The sequence below is a fragment of the Myxocyprinus asiaticus genome, chromosome 37, assembly GCF_019703515.2.
Source record: "Myxocyprinus asiaticus isolate MX2 ecotype Aquarium Trade chromosome 37, UBuf_Myxa_2, whole genome shotgun sequence".
NCBI classification, from domain to species: domain Eukaryota; kingdom Metazoa; phylum Chordata; class Actinopteri; order Cypriniformes; family Catostomidae; genus Myxocyprinus; species Myxocyprinus asiaticus.
The window spans coordinates 26,947,994-26,963,292 of record NC_059380.1 but is presented as its reverse complement, the minus strand read 5'-3'; the positions used below and the strand labels follow the sequence as shown (position 1 = coordinate 26,963,292).

Here is a 15,299-nt window from a genome sequence, read left to right as displayed (position 1 = left end):
TGTCTAATAAAACGCTTTGAAAACTGAAGAATTTATACACTTATGAAACTGAAAATGGTTGACTTTGCTTTTCTGCCAAATGTTTATTACCTTTTAGGGTCCATACATTCACTGAGATTGACACTTCTAGGTCCCATTGCACCTTTAGTGTTCTTCTCCCAACCTACACTTTTTGGGCATACTGGAAAAAGAAGTTTGATTGATTATAAACATTATACATACTTGATTTTGTGCAGTGAGAAATAGAATTAGGTTAGTTGAGTTGGACATATCCAAAATACCTGTGTGTCCTAGAAGGCTTTGTTCAAACAGCAGCAGAATTTGATTGTCAGTGTTGTTTTAGAGTGCTAAATACGGTTCCGTTCAAACACTGTTCGATAATAACGAGAGTTTCAAACACATTCTATAACGGAACTGACTCCCTTACATTTTCAGGACTCAGAACTGAATTTTTAGAGTGGGTTTGTAAACCTGTGCTGTATGAATGGAACATCACTAGACAACAAGTCACATCATACAGTGCAATAATCACTTTGCACTGCACACACGCTTGTCCTTAGAAAAGCCCTTATAATTAATCCATCTCGGACAGATTGATGAATCGCAAAATGGACTGATGTGGAATGTAGACCGTAAAAAAAAAAAAAACAAAACAAAAAAAAAAGAATTGTTGAGCACACTTTAAAAAAAATCAAGGCAACATGATGCAGTAAGATTTTTGAATTCTCTCAACAATTTTCAAAATAATTGTCCTCATTAACATTGCTTTGTTTAGTCAATGTGATTTTTTTTTTTGTTTACTAAATGCTAAAGAACTACGAATTTCTTGTTCAGCCAACAATCAACTTGCAATATGAGAAATTTCATTTTGTCACCATTTCAATTACTTTAACATGAAGTTAACTGCAATCTTTGCCTCTGAAGAATGGTATGTCTTGCAATCCGAGGCAGTACGTATAATTGTTTGATAGTGATGTCAGATTCTTAAACTAATCGTTCTTTTGAGATGATTCTCAGCAATTAACCGGTCGAGCCAGTTCACAAAATCAAACTGAATCTAACTTTAGTTCCGGTTGATGACACAAGACGCACAGCTGAAGACTGTACTGGCTACGTAGCACGTCGAACTGTCCGACTCAAAAAGAATGGAATGAGCCAGTCCCACTGACTGTCGAAGTTTGCAGAGGATACCGAAGACCTGCTATGTGTTGAGACGTTAATGGCAGTTGCCAAATAAAACATTTATAAACCAACAGATGTTTGTTTCTTTGTTATTTGTTAAATTATTTAATAAAAAATAATTGCAAATGAAGGTCTCGAGAATTAAGTAGGCATTTTTACTGGATGATGTTACTAATACAAATTATTAATAATATATTAGTTTTCTAGTTGTGTTTATATTATTTAATTAGACTTAATCAATTGTGTAGCTAACTGTGATCAAAATTTTTAAGAAATCTGAATCTGAACAAAATTCTAAAATGATGCTAAATGCAGACGACTAATACCTGAGTCCTGACACTAACCGAAATTAACTAGTACATCATTACAGGCTAGGTGGCTCTTATGAGTTACTAGACTGATTACTGAACCAAAGAACCTGTTCAAAATGAACGAATCAAGCCTAAAGGCAGAATCGAAAGTCAGCTTTTCGGTTGTGTTCGACTCAAAAAGTGCAGAATCAGCCGATCCAAATAACCATTGAAGTTTGCAGAGGATTACCGAGGAGTCTGTTGAGTGATCTGTTGATACTATGAGAATGCATGCACCGAGAGGACTTGAAGGAGCACAGGGCAAAATGTAAGTTTCTTTAACAACAAACAAATTGTTCTGAAAATATGCTTATGACAAGTTTTATTAAATAACATTTTTATTAAAACATGCAAAAACTTTTCAGTCGAGATGTAAATGACTTTTACTATTGTTTATTGTGCATGCACATTATATTTTAAATTGTTATAAGCTGAATCACAGTTTCTGGTGATGCTACAGACATGTAGAATGTATTGGGTGCTTTAGGTGCAAAACTTTCATGTAAGAAGCTTATCCAAGATATTATCAATATTTGACAGTCATAGGCTATTCGACATGCAGGATCACAAAAACGAAACACTGATGACAATAAACACCATTATTATAATAATAACTTAATTGAATAAAAGGTAATAATCAGCAATATGCATTCACATATGGCTTTATTTTAATGTTTGAGCGTGAGTACCATGTTAGAATTACGTACCAGTGATGTAATTGCGTAAAGACGTAAAAAACGCTGAATGGTGTTTTTGAACTGGTTCATTGAAACGGACCGTCCAAAAGAACTATTTCGTGGAAATGAATAGGACTTCCCATCACTACTGTTTGACACAGACACACAAAAGACCTCAACCCTTAACACACAAACCTCAATAACGGTGACAATCAACAATCCTCATAAAGTTAAAGATGAGCTCCTAACATCCCCACACAACAACTGAACAACAATGGCAACAAAAAAGAACAATAACAGCATAAATAAAGCCTAGAACACTAACCACATTATTTATTCATGTTGCAATGCATGCTGTAAACTCACAAATCAGCAACATTGTTCAATATGAAATTGTTTGTTCAGACAACCATGTTAGGCTAGTTGGGACAACATTTGGGGAAATATTGTTGGTCTAACATGAGTTTTTAATTTTATGTAGATGCAAAGTAATTCTCATTTCGTAGTATCTGTGACTCAAAAAAACCCATAGCTGGATAAAATGTATTTTCATTTTTTACAGTAGGCTGTTCAATAATATGGAAGTGTTTTGAGGTCTTAATATAGCATTATGTTAGGAACAGAGTGAAAAATAAGTGTTTATGAACTGATAATCTGCCGTTTGAATAAAATCATTGTTGTTGTAGTGCATAGTGTTTAATTTTCACCAGGAAACTGCTGCAATACGTACAATGAACCATGTAAAAAATATTTCGCAAAAATGAGACCAGGTTGACCAGTTTTGTGGGGTGGGCATGTCTTGTGAGCAGTGGCGCACTGTATGACTTGACAGACAGCTAACTAGTTGTCCAGTGCAGTTCCATTCACACAGCACAGGTTAACTGAACTCTTTTTGAAATTTGGTTGCAAGTCCTAAAATTTAAAGAGGTCATTTTGGTTATAGAATGCATCTGTCACTCTCGTTTATGACTGAATCTGAACTGTGTATGAACATAACCGTATTTAGCACTCCTGCTGTGTGATCATAAACATATACTGTATGTGGAATTATCAGTCTTAAAAGAATGGTGGTATTCCCCAGCATTCAACCTCATCATTCAAGGTGACATAACATGACTTGCAAAAGACGCAGCACAGAATGGCAAACCTCACAGAAGTGAAGATAGCCGTGTACACACATCTGAAGGACATGGACTACATGTTCAAGGACAGCGATGTAAAGACGGAGAAGAAAGACAGACGGTTTTAGAGAACGGTGAGAGGCCATCTATGTGAAAATGGAGTAATCAGATTCCAAACAGGGAAGGCTTTCAACACCACACCACTTAACCACTTATAATGCTGTCCTTTTTTCCTTACCATGGCAGCCCAATTCCAAAAGCCATTCACACCATCAGTGCAGTGACTCCCAGATGAATTCACAAGTCGTATGACGCTGCGGTGTGTGATAAGGATGAATGCTGGTGAACATCTACCACCTGATGAAGCCACTTGGATGAGTGGCAAAAGGATTTGAGCAGAGAAACATGTCCAGTTACTAGAAAATGGCAAGGCTGTACAGACCAAAAGTTTTGCTCGCATTCGCAATTTAAAAATGATAATATGCAAAGACAAATTTTAACCCATTCACACACATGCGTGATAACTTTTCCTATCGCCAGATCTCAAGCACTTTAAAGCTTCACTAAGGAAGATTTTTGGTTAAAAATAAACAAAATGGCTTTATTGATTGAGTACATAAAAAAATAATGTTCAAACAATTTCTTTAACATATTCTGATTCACTACAGTTAGTCTACAAAAATGATTTGAAGTTTCCAGGTTCCCTAAGAGCGTGTGCCACTGTTTTATCATTTCTTTTGCCCCAGTCACAGAAATGCACAAGCTATCACTTATTGTCCTTTTAGGTCTGTCCGAAATTTTTTTGACATTAAACTGTTTTAGTACCATTAGACAAAATACAATTAAAAAAAAAATGGCTTTTGTTTTTTTTAATGTATCATATCTGATACATTAGACTTCAAAGGTCATTATCCTCCTGAGGCCCAGCAATTCATTTTTGTACAGGGCATTGGTTTTTTAAGCTTTTCTTAGCCCATACATGCTACAGTGGTAAATCTTGGGATATTATCAGAGGACTTCCTGGGCTTTTCAGAGATAACAGATGTTTGAGAGCTTGCCAATGACAACTTCCTCTCCTTGGTCTATAAATATGGATTGAAATTTAACACAGTTCAATTCAGCACATCAAATACAATACAAATATTCTTTTTGTATGTATTTTATGCACAAACACTATGTTGCCATTTAAAAAAGGGAAATTGTAAAACTTTTTTCGTGCTGTCTCAGGATCTTATGGTAAGATGACATCATAACAGCTTGTAATGTAAAATAATGAGATCTTTATAATGGCAGAGCAGGCTGCATATATGAAAATACACAGAAATATTAGTTCACACTTTAAATATATTTGATAAGAAATATATGTCAGAATTTTCAAAGCTCTGTGATTTTATTTTTATTTTTTATTTTTTGTGGTGGGCATGAATGGAATGCAATGGTGATTGAGAGATATACAGTGCATCCGGAAAGTATTCACAGTGCTTCACTTTTTCCACATTTTGTTATGTTACAGCCTTATTCCATAATGGATTAAATTCATTATTTTCCTCAAAATTCTACAGACAATACCCCATAATGACAACGTGAAAGAAGTTTGTTTGAAATCTTTGCAAATTTATTAAAAATAAAAAACGAAGTAAAAAATAAATCACATGTACATAAGTATTCACAGCCTTTGCTCCATACTTTGTTGAAGCACCTTTGGCACCAATTACAGCCTCAAGTATTTTTGAGTATGATGCTACAAGCTTGGCACACCTATTTTTGGGCAGTTTCTCCCATTCTTCTTTGCAGGACCTATCAAGCTCCATCAGGTTGGATGGGGAGCGTCGGTGTACAGCCATTTTCAGATCTCTCCAGAGATGTTCAATCGGGTTCAAGTCTGGGCTCTGGCTGGGCCACTCAAGGACATTCACAGAGTTGTCCCGTAGCCACTCCTTTGTTATCTTGGCTGTGTTCTTAGGGTCGTTGTCCTGTTGGAATATGAACCTTCGCCCCAGTCTGAGGTCCAGAGCGCTCTGGAACAGGTTTTCATCAAGGATGTCTCTGTACATTGCTGCATTCATCTTTCCCTCGATCCTGACTAGTCTCCCAGTTTCTGCCACTGAAAAACATCCCCACAGCATGATGCTGCCACCACCATGCTTCACTGTAGGGATGGTATTGGCCAGGTGATGAGCGGTGCCTGGTTTCCTCCAGGCATGACGCTTGCCATTCAGGCCAAAGAGTTCAATCTTTGTTTCTCATGGTCTGAGAGTCCTTCAGGTGCCTTTTGGCAAACTCCAGGCAGGCTGTCATGTGCCTTTTACTGAGGAGTGGCTTCCGTCTGGCCACTCTACCATACAGGCCTGATTGGTGGAGTGCTGCAGAGATGGTTGTTCTTCTGGAAGGTTCTCCTCTCTCCACAGAGAAACGCTGGAGCTCTGTCAGAGTGAACATCGGGTTCTTGGTCACCTCCCTGACTAAGGCCCTTCTCCCCCGATCGCTCAGTTTGGCCGGGCGGCCAGCTCTAGGAAGAGGCCTGGTGGTTCCAAACTTCTTCCATTTACGGATGATGGAGGCCACTGTGCTCATTGGGACCTTCAATGCTGCAGAAAGTTTTCTGTACCCTTCCCCAGATCTGTGCCTCGATACAATCCTGTCTCGGAGGTCTACAGACAATTCCTTGGACTTCAAGGCTTGGTTTGTGCTCTGACATGCACTGTTAACTGTGAGACCTTATATAGACAGGTGTGTGCCTTTCCAAATCATGTCCAATCAACTAAATTTACCACAGGTGGACTCCAATCAAGTTGTAGAAACATCTCAAGGATGACCAGTGGAAACAGGATGCACCTGAGCTCAATTTTAAGTGTCATGGCAAAGGCTGTGAATACTTATGCACGTGTGATTTTTTCGTTTTTTATTTTTAATACATTTGCAAAGATTTCAAACAAACTTCTTTCATGTTGTCATTATGGGGTATTGTTTGTAGAATTTTGAGGAAAATAATTAATTTAATCCATTTTGGAATAAGGCTGTAACATAACAAAATGTGGAAAAAGTGAAGCGCTGTGGAAAAAGTGAAGCGCTGTGAATAATTTCCGGATGCACTGTACACTGGCAGACAAACATTTGGAATAATGTACAGATTTAGCTGTTTCGGGAGGAAATTGGTACTTTAATTCACCAAAGTGGCATTCAACTGATCACAAAGTATAGTCAGGACATTACTGATGTAAAAAACAGCATCATCACTATTCGAAAAAATTTTTTGATCAAATATAGACAGGCCCCATTTCCAGCAGCCATCACTCCAACACCTTATCCTTGAGTAATCATGCTAAATTGCTAATTTGGTACTAGAAAATCACTTGCCATTAACACAGTTGTAAGCTATTTGGGTCATTAAATGAAGCGTGTCATTGTATTTGTGTTTGTTTTTGAGTTGCCACAGTATGCAATAGACTGGCATGTCTAAAGGTCAATATAAGGTAAAAATGGCAAAAAAAAAATTCTCTAGAAACTCATCAGCCAATCATTGTTTTGAGGAATGAAGGAAATACAGTGCTTGAAATTGCCAAAAAACTGAAGATTTCATACAAAGGTGTACACTACAGTCTTCAAAGACAAAGGACAACTGGCTCTAACAAGGACAAAAAGTGATGTGGAAGGCCAGATGTACACCTAAAGGATAAGTACATCAGAGTCTCTAGTTTGAGAAATGGACACCTCACATGTCCTCAGCTGAGAGCTTCATTGAATTCTACCTGCTCAACACCAGTTTCATGTACAACAGTAAAGAGAAGTCTCAGGGGTGCAGGCCTTATGGGAAGAATTGCAAAGAAAAAGCCACTTTTGAAATAGAAAAACAAAATGTTAGCGTGAGCAAAAAAACACAGACATTGGACAACAGATAATTGGAAAAGAGTGTTATGGATCTTAATCCCATTGAGCATTTGTGGGATCAGCTAGATTGTACGGTGCATGAGAAGTGCCTGACAAGAAAGCCACATCTATGGCAAGTGCTACAGGAAGCGTTGGGTGAAATGTCACCTGAGTATCTGGACAAACTGACAGCTAGAATGCTAAGGATCTGCAAAGCTGTCATTGCTGCACGTGGAGGATTTTTTGATGATAACATTCTGAAGTAGTTTAAGGAGCCGTCAAACGTTGTGTATCATATTTGATACATACGGCATTACAGGGTTAAAAGCCACTACAGGTACAAGTTACTACAAGGTAGCTCCCCATGAAATGTTCAAAGTTCAAGTTCAAAGTAGGTTTATTGTCATTTCTCTTTTACGTGGTATAATGTAATGTAAATGTATAATCATCTCTAGTTGTTTAAAATGTACAGATATAATAGCACAGTAATGTACATATAAATTGGTTTATTGTGTAACCAACTGTTTTATAACTTTACTGCTAAAGAAATTAGTAACTAAATGTATTACTGTAATTTTTATATTGCAAATTTCTGCATATTATTTTTATGTTTAATAAAGTACATGTCATCCCCAACATTATTTAATCCTTGTTTTAAGTTTTTAGTTTAAAGTGTTACTGTGTACATTTTGTACTATTGTAGTATTATGTGTTTTTTTTTTTTTTGCTTGCATTATCAACTGAGGCTAACAATAACATTAAATAATAAAGTCTTCCATTGAACTCATATCAGTTATATCACGAGTTTCACCTCTTAAATTGATAAGTGTAGTACAATACAAACATTAATAGTAGATAAAACACTTGAATAATCATATAAAATATACTGGTAACTGGTGGTGGTTGAGGAGAGTCCCCTGATCTCTATGTATATGTGTTTGTGCCTAGCATCAGAAAAGCGCTTTTAAGCATAAACTTCATTCATTCAAAATATTTGTTGTTTATCTTTATCAAAGGAAGTAATGTTTCAGTTTTACGTTTTAATAGAATAACTTAATATCAACATGAAAATAAAACAAATGTCTCCAGCTCTGAATAGCTCCCAGTCATGATCACAAACAGGCGATGTCCAGGTGTTCAGACCAAGAGATTCATCCACGCAGAAGAGCAGTGCCAAAACACAACTCACGTAGAGTGTTCTTCTGCAATTTTCTTGCAATTTAAAGTTTCAACCACAGATGTCACTAGAATGCATAAAGTTCTGTAGTGCAGCTTTTAAGGGATAGTTCACCCAAAAATGAAAATTCAGTCATTATTTAGCAATTAAAGTGCCAGCACTTTCAAATCACACTTCAGAGAAATATTTGAACATCCAGCAGAAGGTTCCCACACCAGCGAGCATCTTTCTAGTCTCCAACAAGGCAATCTATCTGTGGCGGATTATGCTCTCCGATTTCGCACATTAGCAATAAATGGAACGAACTGGCATTCATAACATTTTACCGCCAGGGGCTGAATAGATCGCTCCAGTTACAGCTCGCAGGGAGAGATGATTCTATGGGGCTCAACCAAATCATACAACTGTCTACCTGGGTTGATAATCATCTACAATCCTGCCTCGTGGAACAATTCCCCATGCACGTGTGGATTCTTGAGGAGAGTTACCCTCCTTCAACCCATCTATTTCCCCGTCGTCCCTGACCAACGAAGAACCCATGCAGCTCAGCCCACTCGACTTACACCGGAGGAACAGAGACAGAGACAGGAGCAACACCTCTGTTTGTATTGTGGAGCGGCTGAACACCTTCTATCCTCCTGCCCAGTCCGTCCACCTTGTTTAGCGGTAAGCTCTGTTCATTGCACTACTGTATACAATAAATCTCTCCTACTGAAAATTATCATCTCCAATTCTCACCCTTTAAATTCTGTCAATGCCCTTCTGGATTCAGGATCAGCCGGGAACTTCATCACTCATTCGCTTCTTCCCAAACTCCACCTCCAAGGAAAACTATGCCCCGCACCTCTCCCGATCCACTCTGTAGTGGGAAAACCCATCGACTCTGGAATCATCACCCAGCAGACTGAACCCATCATACTTCAAGTTAGTGTCCTACACTCCGAATCTATTACCCTAATCATTCTCGATGACTCCATTGTGGCTATTGTCCTGGGATTACCCTGGCTGGTACACCACAACCCCATCATCTTTTGGTCCAGCGGAGAGGTGTGTGCCTGGAGTGAATGTTGCTTTACTGACTGTCTCCCTCACCATACAACCTCGCTCAATAAGTCTGCAGTCAGTGAGTTGTCCATGTCATACCACCTGCATTGAGAGCCCCACCATCGCCCAGTCCATCTCCATATTGCCAGAATACCAGGATTTTAGTGACATTTTCTGTCCCCAGAAGGCGTCCTAGTTACCTCCACATCGGCTCTGGGACTGTACTATTCAGTTTCTGCCTGGTGCACTTTCTCATGGTTGAGTATATCCTCTTTCACTTCCAGAACAACAAGCTATGGAGGATTACATCAGAGAGGCCCTGAGTCAAGGACACATTCGTCCATCCACTTTCCCAGTGGCCTCCTGCTTTTTCTTCGGAGCCAAGAAACACCGGGAACTTCGACCCTGCATTGACTACCGGGCCTTGAACAAGATCGTAGTGAAATATTCAAATATCCTCGGACCCATGTACCATCTGCACTTGAACTCCTGAGAGGTGCCAACATCTTCTCGAAACTGGACCTACGCAGTACGTACAATCTCATTCACAAGGGTGACGAATGGAAGACCGTCTTTATCACCTTTAGTGGTTATTATGAGTACTGCGATATGAATGAGATTATCCATGAGTACCAGCACAGTTTTGTGAACATATATATTGATGATGTTCTCATTTATTCCTCCTCTTTTCAAGATCACATCCATCATGTAAGACTTGTTCTATGACGCCTCCAGGAACAACAGCTGTACCTTAAGGCAGAAAAGTGTCTCTTCCATCAAACCTCTATTCACTTTCTGGGGTATGTCACCAGTTCCCAGAACATGCAGATGGATACTGTCAAGGTACAGACCATCATATCCTGGCTACAACCGACCACCATCAAGGAGTTCCAATGCTTCTGCGGCTTTGCCAACTTTTATTGAAGGTTCATCAGGAATTTTAGCATGGTGGCTGCTCCCCTTACTAGCCTCCTTAAAAACAAGCCCAACACCCTTCCCTGGTCTCCTGAAGCCACTAAGGTCTTCCAGTGGCTTAAGACAGCCTTCACCAGCACTGCCATCATTAAGCACCCTGATCCTGAGCTTCCCTTTATTGTGGAAGTGGATGCCTCCACCACCTGCGTCGGGGCCGTGCTGTCCCAGAGACAAGGCCGTCCTCCCAAGCTCCACCCTTGTGCATTTTTTTCAAAGAAGCTGTCTCCAGCTGAGCAAAATTATGACATCGGGAACATGGAACTGCTGTCGATCAAGATGGCATTAGAGGAATGGCAGCACTGGATGGAGGGAGCTCGATACCCATTCCAGGTTATTACTAACAATCGAATCTTGGAATATCTATGCTCAGCTAAAGGTCTGAACCCCCATCAAGTTGGTCCCTGTTCTTCACCCGTTTCTAGTTTAATGTCACCTATCGACCCAGCACCAAAAACCTTAAAGCCGATGCCCTTTCCTGACTCCAGGCACCAGATCACAACTCCTCGTCATCCCCTGAACTCATCCTGGTCAGTCCCATAAAGTAATATGGACCAGAAAATCAACCACCACCAAAACTGCTCCTGCCACCTGCCATCCAGGACACATCTATGTTTCCGTTTCTTGACGTCACAAACTCTTTGACTGCTTTCACTCTAATCTGGCTTCAGGGCACCCAGGCACATCACAGACAATCACCTTATTTCGTAACCGCTACTGGTGGCCTCATCTTCACAATGTCAACACCTACATGCATGCCTGCCCGGACTGCACGACAGCGAGGGTTCCTCATCGTCTCCCAGCCGGGAAACTTCAGTCTTTACCTGTGCCCCAAAAACCATGGTCCCACATGGGGGTGGACTTTGTCACTGACTTTCCCCTATCAGGGGCGATACTTGCATTCTGGTGGCAGTGGATCGACTCTCCAAGGCCTGTCATCTGCTTCCCCTCAAAGGGCTCCCCGCCGCACTAGAATCCGCAAAGACTCTTTTCCAATATTTCTTCCATATCTATGGTCTCCCGGAAGACAGTGTCCGACAGAGGTCCCCAGTTTACATCACGGGTATGGAAGGCTTTCTTCAATCTCCTGGTCATCTCCATCAGCCTCTCTTCAGGTTACCACCCCCAGACAAACGGGAAGATGGAGCAAAAAATCCAGGAGATAAATCGGTTCCTCAAAACCTAGTGCAGTAAGAACCAGCATGAGTGGAGTCGCTTTCTCCCATGGGCGGAATACGCAAAGAATTCCCTGTGTCATCCTTCCGATGGACTCACCTCCTTTCAGTGCATTCTTGGTTTTCAACCCTTTGTTCCCTTGGTCTGGAGAGCCCTCAGAAGTCCCCACAGTCAACCGCTGGTTCAGAACTATCGAGTGGATGTTGAATGCTGCTCACACATATCTTCAGCGAACAGTCTGTCGTCAAAAAGAGCAGGCTGACACTAGACATTCTGATCCAGCTGCTTACCAACCTGGCCAGAAGGTGTGGCTATCCACCAGGGATAGTGACTCCGACTCCCTTCAAAAAAAGCTAACCACAGTCCACGATAAATTGGTCCCTTTACCATTACACAACAAATTAACCCAGTCACCTACCGCCTTCAACTCCCCCCACAGTACCACATTACATCTACCTTCCATGTTTCCTTACTTAAACCTTTTAAATTTAACAAATATTTTAATGTTAAGGTGCTATATGAAATCAAACTAAACACTGTAGAGCGGAGGAGGGCGGGGCCGGGCTGGAATGATGCACACCCGGTCCCCAATCAGCCTGATGGGGTGTGCGAGGGATAAAGGCAGCCGGGGACGACAGTTCGAGAGAGAGAGAATTACAGGCAGCTGCCCTGTGTGTGGCTATGTTTGTGTGTTTTTGGTTAAGTTGATCATTAAACTATTATTTATATTCTCAAGCCGGTTCTCGCCTCCTCCTTTCCCTCTAACCACCCCCTTACACTGGTGCCGAAACCCGGGAAGGAGGAGGGATGCCCGTCGCAGAGCCCTCGACACTGCTGTCCACCCAGGGGAGTGCCGCTGCCATCCGCTGGGGGACAGAGTAGTCCGACCGCGGGGGACGGCCGCAGTCCATGAGGCGAGTGGGGACTGGACTCCCCAACCACCTGGAGTGATGGAGCTGCTGCCAGGGGCGGAGGAGTGCCCTGCCATCCCCCAGAAACATGGAGGGGTTGAGAGAAGACCGCAGTCCATGAGGGGAGGAGGGAAGCGACTCCCTGACCGCCTGGAGCAGTAGGGCTGCTGCCAGGGGCATTCTGTCTGCTGGGGGTCGGAGGTCTGACTCCGGTCCGCCCGGGGAGGAGCGGCTGCCGTCCACCTGAGAGGGTGGAGGAGTGATCGAGGACCACGCGACACCACATCAGAGAACCGGTGAGTGAGTTTCTTTTTTTCTCTCTCCTCTCTCCGTGTTGGCCTTTCCCTCACCTATTTTGTTTTTTGTTGTTATTGTTGTTTTTCCCCTCCTGTCTCCTCCCAGGTCAAGGAAGGCAGGGATGACCCGCTCGGAGAGGGTGGGGGGATGGTGTACGTTATGCCGGGGGCTCCCCGGGCTGAGGCAACGCCGGGAGGAGTGTAGAGCGGAGGAGGCCGGGGCCAGGCTGGAATGACGCACGCCCAGTCCCCAATCAGCCTGATGGGGCGCGCGAGGGATAAAGGCGGCCGGGGACGACAGTTCGAGAGAAAGAGAATTACAAGCAGCTGCCCTCTGTGTGGTTATGTTTGTGTGTTTTTGGTTAAGTTGATCATTAAACTATTATTTATATTCTCAAGCCGGTTCTCGCCTCCTCCTTTCCCTCTAACCCCCCTTACACACCTCCTTTAATTTAATTAACACCTTAAAAATCATCTGTTTCCTACTCCATAACAGATATTGTTTTACTGTCATCAGGCTCTAAATGATTTAAGTAATCTTTAGGAATATCTGGAGGCAAATAAGGCCAGTTTACTTTTTAACTTTCAACTTTTTAAACCAAACAAACCAAAATGCTGCCAAAATCTGGATTTAAAAGAGAAAGGCGGATTTTCAATAGTCTCCAACCCATCCATGGTGTCGACAACTTTTCCCTGTTGTGGGTGATGTCAAAGAGATTCATTCTCTCTCAGCGATAAAGAATAATAACCGCACCATCTAATGGACCCTAGTTTAAATACGTTGTTCTAAAACCATATGACTATTTTTATTTTTTTCGGAACACAAAAGGAGACATTTTGAAAAAAAACAAACAAAGAGGAACCAACTGAAATGTAAGTGGTTATTTGCTGAAAATCTTCTGCTCTGCCATTCCTCTCAAATCTCATGTATGCTTCCACATATTCAAACGTGTCAGGACCATTCACATGACACACATGACATCAAACCTGGAGTGGTACACCTTCATGTGCCAAGTTTGAATGTATGCATGCACAAATGAGATTTGAGAGCTGTACTTATATGGTACTTTGCTGTCCTTTTTGGATCCTGACAGCATCTGGAAAAAGAGCAGCATGAACTTTCTTCAACACATTTAGTGTTTTCCATAGAAGAAATGTCATACAGGGTTAGAACCACATAGGGGTGAGTAAATAATAGCAGAATTTTCCTTTTTGTGAAAAATATTCCTTTCATGTATTCAACTTTCTGACAACAGAAATCTAACCGTTTTTTAATGAGCCGTTTATGCAGCTTAGCTTCAATAAATGCTCATTTTTGGACCAGGGAGGACGTTTTCAGTTCTGAAACTTAGAGTGTATTTTCATAATACATTGATTTTTCAAGCTCTGGCATAAAAAAGCAAGTATGTATACAATACATTCATGGCTTTTACCTAGAATCAGTGATGAAGAATGTTACAGAAGACATCCAAATCAAACACACCAAACCAGGATCATTGGCATCTTCCCAAAGCAGGCAGGAAGAACCAGTGAAAGTTCACTTTCACGGTTCATGAAATCCAACAAATCTTCAAAAGATAAAAACTTACAGCAGAAGGGCTGAGGACTCTATATTAACATTTAAATGGTTTCATCCCTCTCCAGAAACCAGATAAAAGTTCTACCTTTATGCTGCTGTTCTGAGGCATTCATGCGAAGATGATAAATTACCTGCACAAGCCGACAGGTCTGGAAGCTTGACCCGAAAGATGATGCTGTGCTGAATGGAGCGGCTTCCTTGTAGAGTTCTGTCTCTGAAGCACAGAACCTCCAGAACATCCAGCTGTGAACCCCTGGCATTTACACAAACACACACTGCTCTTTGAGCACAAATGACCTTAAACTTATAGTACCATTACAAAGAGACCATGCACCGCAAGAGTGAGCACTGCTGGAATATCTTGACATTTGAACACTGGAAAACTGCAAAATTTAGAATTTGTTCTAAACTGTTAGGACAATTTTTTCCTAAAATAGAAAAGAACCATGGTAATACCATGTTTCTTGTACATGGTACCAAATAATTGCAAGTTTTTTTGGACATGTACCATGGCTCTTTGGATATGGTACCATGGTAACACGTTATTTTTTGCATATGATATCATAGTAATACCATGTTACTTTTTACATATGTTAACATGGAGATACCAAAGTTTTTTTGCATTTATTATGGCATTAACAAATATCACAGTAATGCCATGATCTTTCGAACATGATACCATGGTAAGACCATGTTCTTTTTTAAATGTACCATGATATGGTCCACACAATTTTCCTTAAAGTATCTTGGTACATAAATACCATGGTAAAAAAATATAGTGATTATTCAGTAACATGGTAAATATCAAAGTATTGCTCCAGCATTGCAAAAGCATTCCATTTGATACCATCATTGCACCATGGTACCGCCACAGTATTTTTGTAAGGCTATCTGTGTTACATAACTAACAAATAACAATCATCATACTGCCATAGGGCAGTATTTGA

At 40.9% G+C, this 15,299-nt stretch overlaps 1 protein-coding gene across 3 annotated transcripts in view; it reads right to left on the bottom strand.

Moving 5' to 3' along the window:
- LOC127427837 (ubiquitin-like modifier-activating enzyme ATG7) overlaps nucleotides 1-15,299 on the bottom strand; it is a 140,630-nt gene that overhangs the window by 110,385 nt on the left and 14,946 nt on the right. For all 3 annotated transcript variants that reach the window (XM_051675660.1, XM_051675661.1, XM_051675658.1), the window contains 2 exons: nucleotides 14,484-14,605; nucleotides 91-181 (listed from right to left, as the gene is read on the bottom strand). In XM_051675660.1, coding sequence (XP_051531620.1) covers nucleotides 91-181; nucleotides 14,484-14,605 — 213 coding nt within the window. The remainder of the gene's footprint in view (nucleotides 1-90; nucleotides 182-14,483; nucleotides 14,606-15,299) is intronic.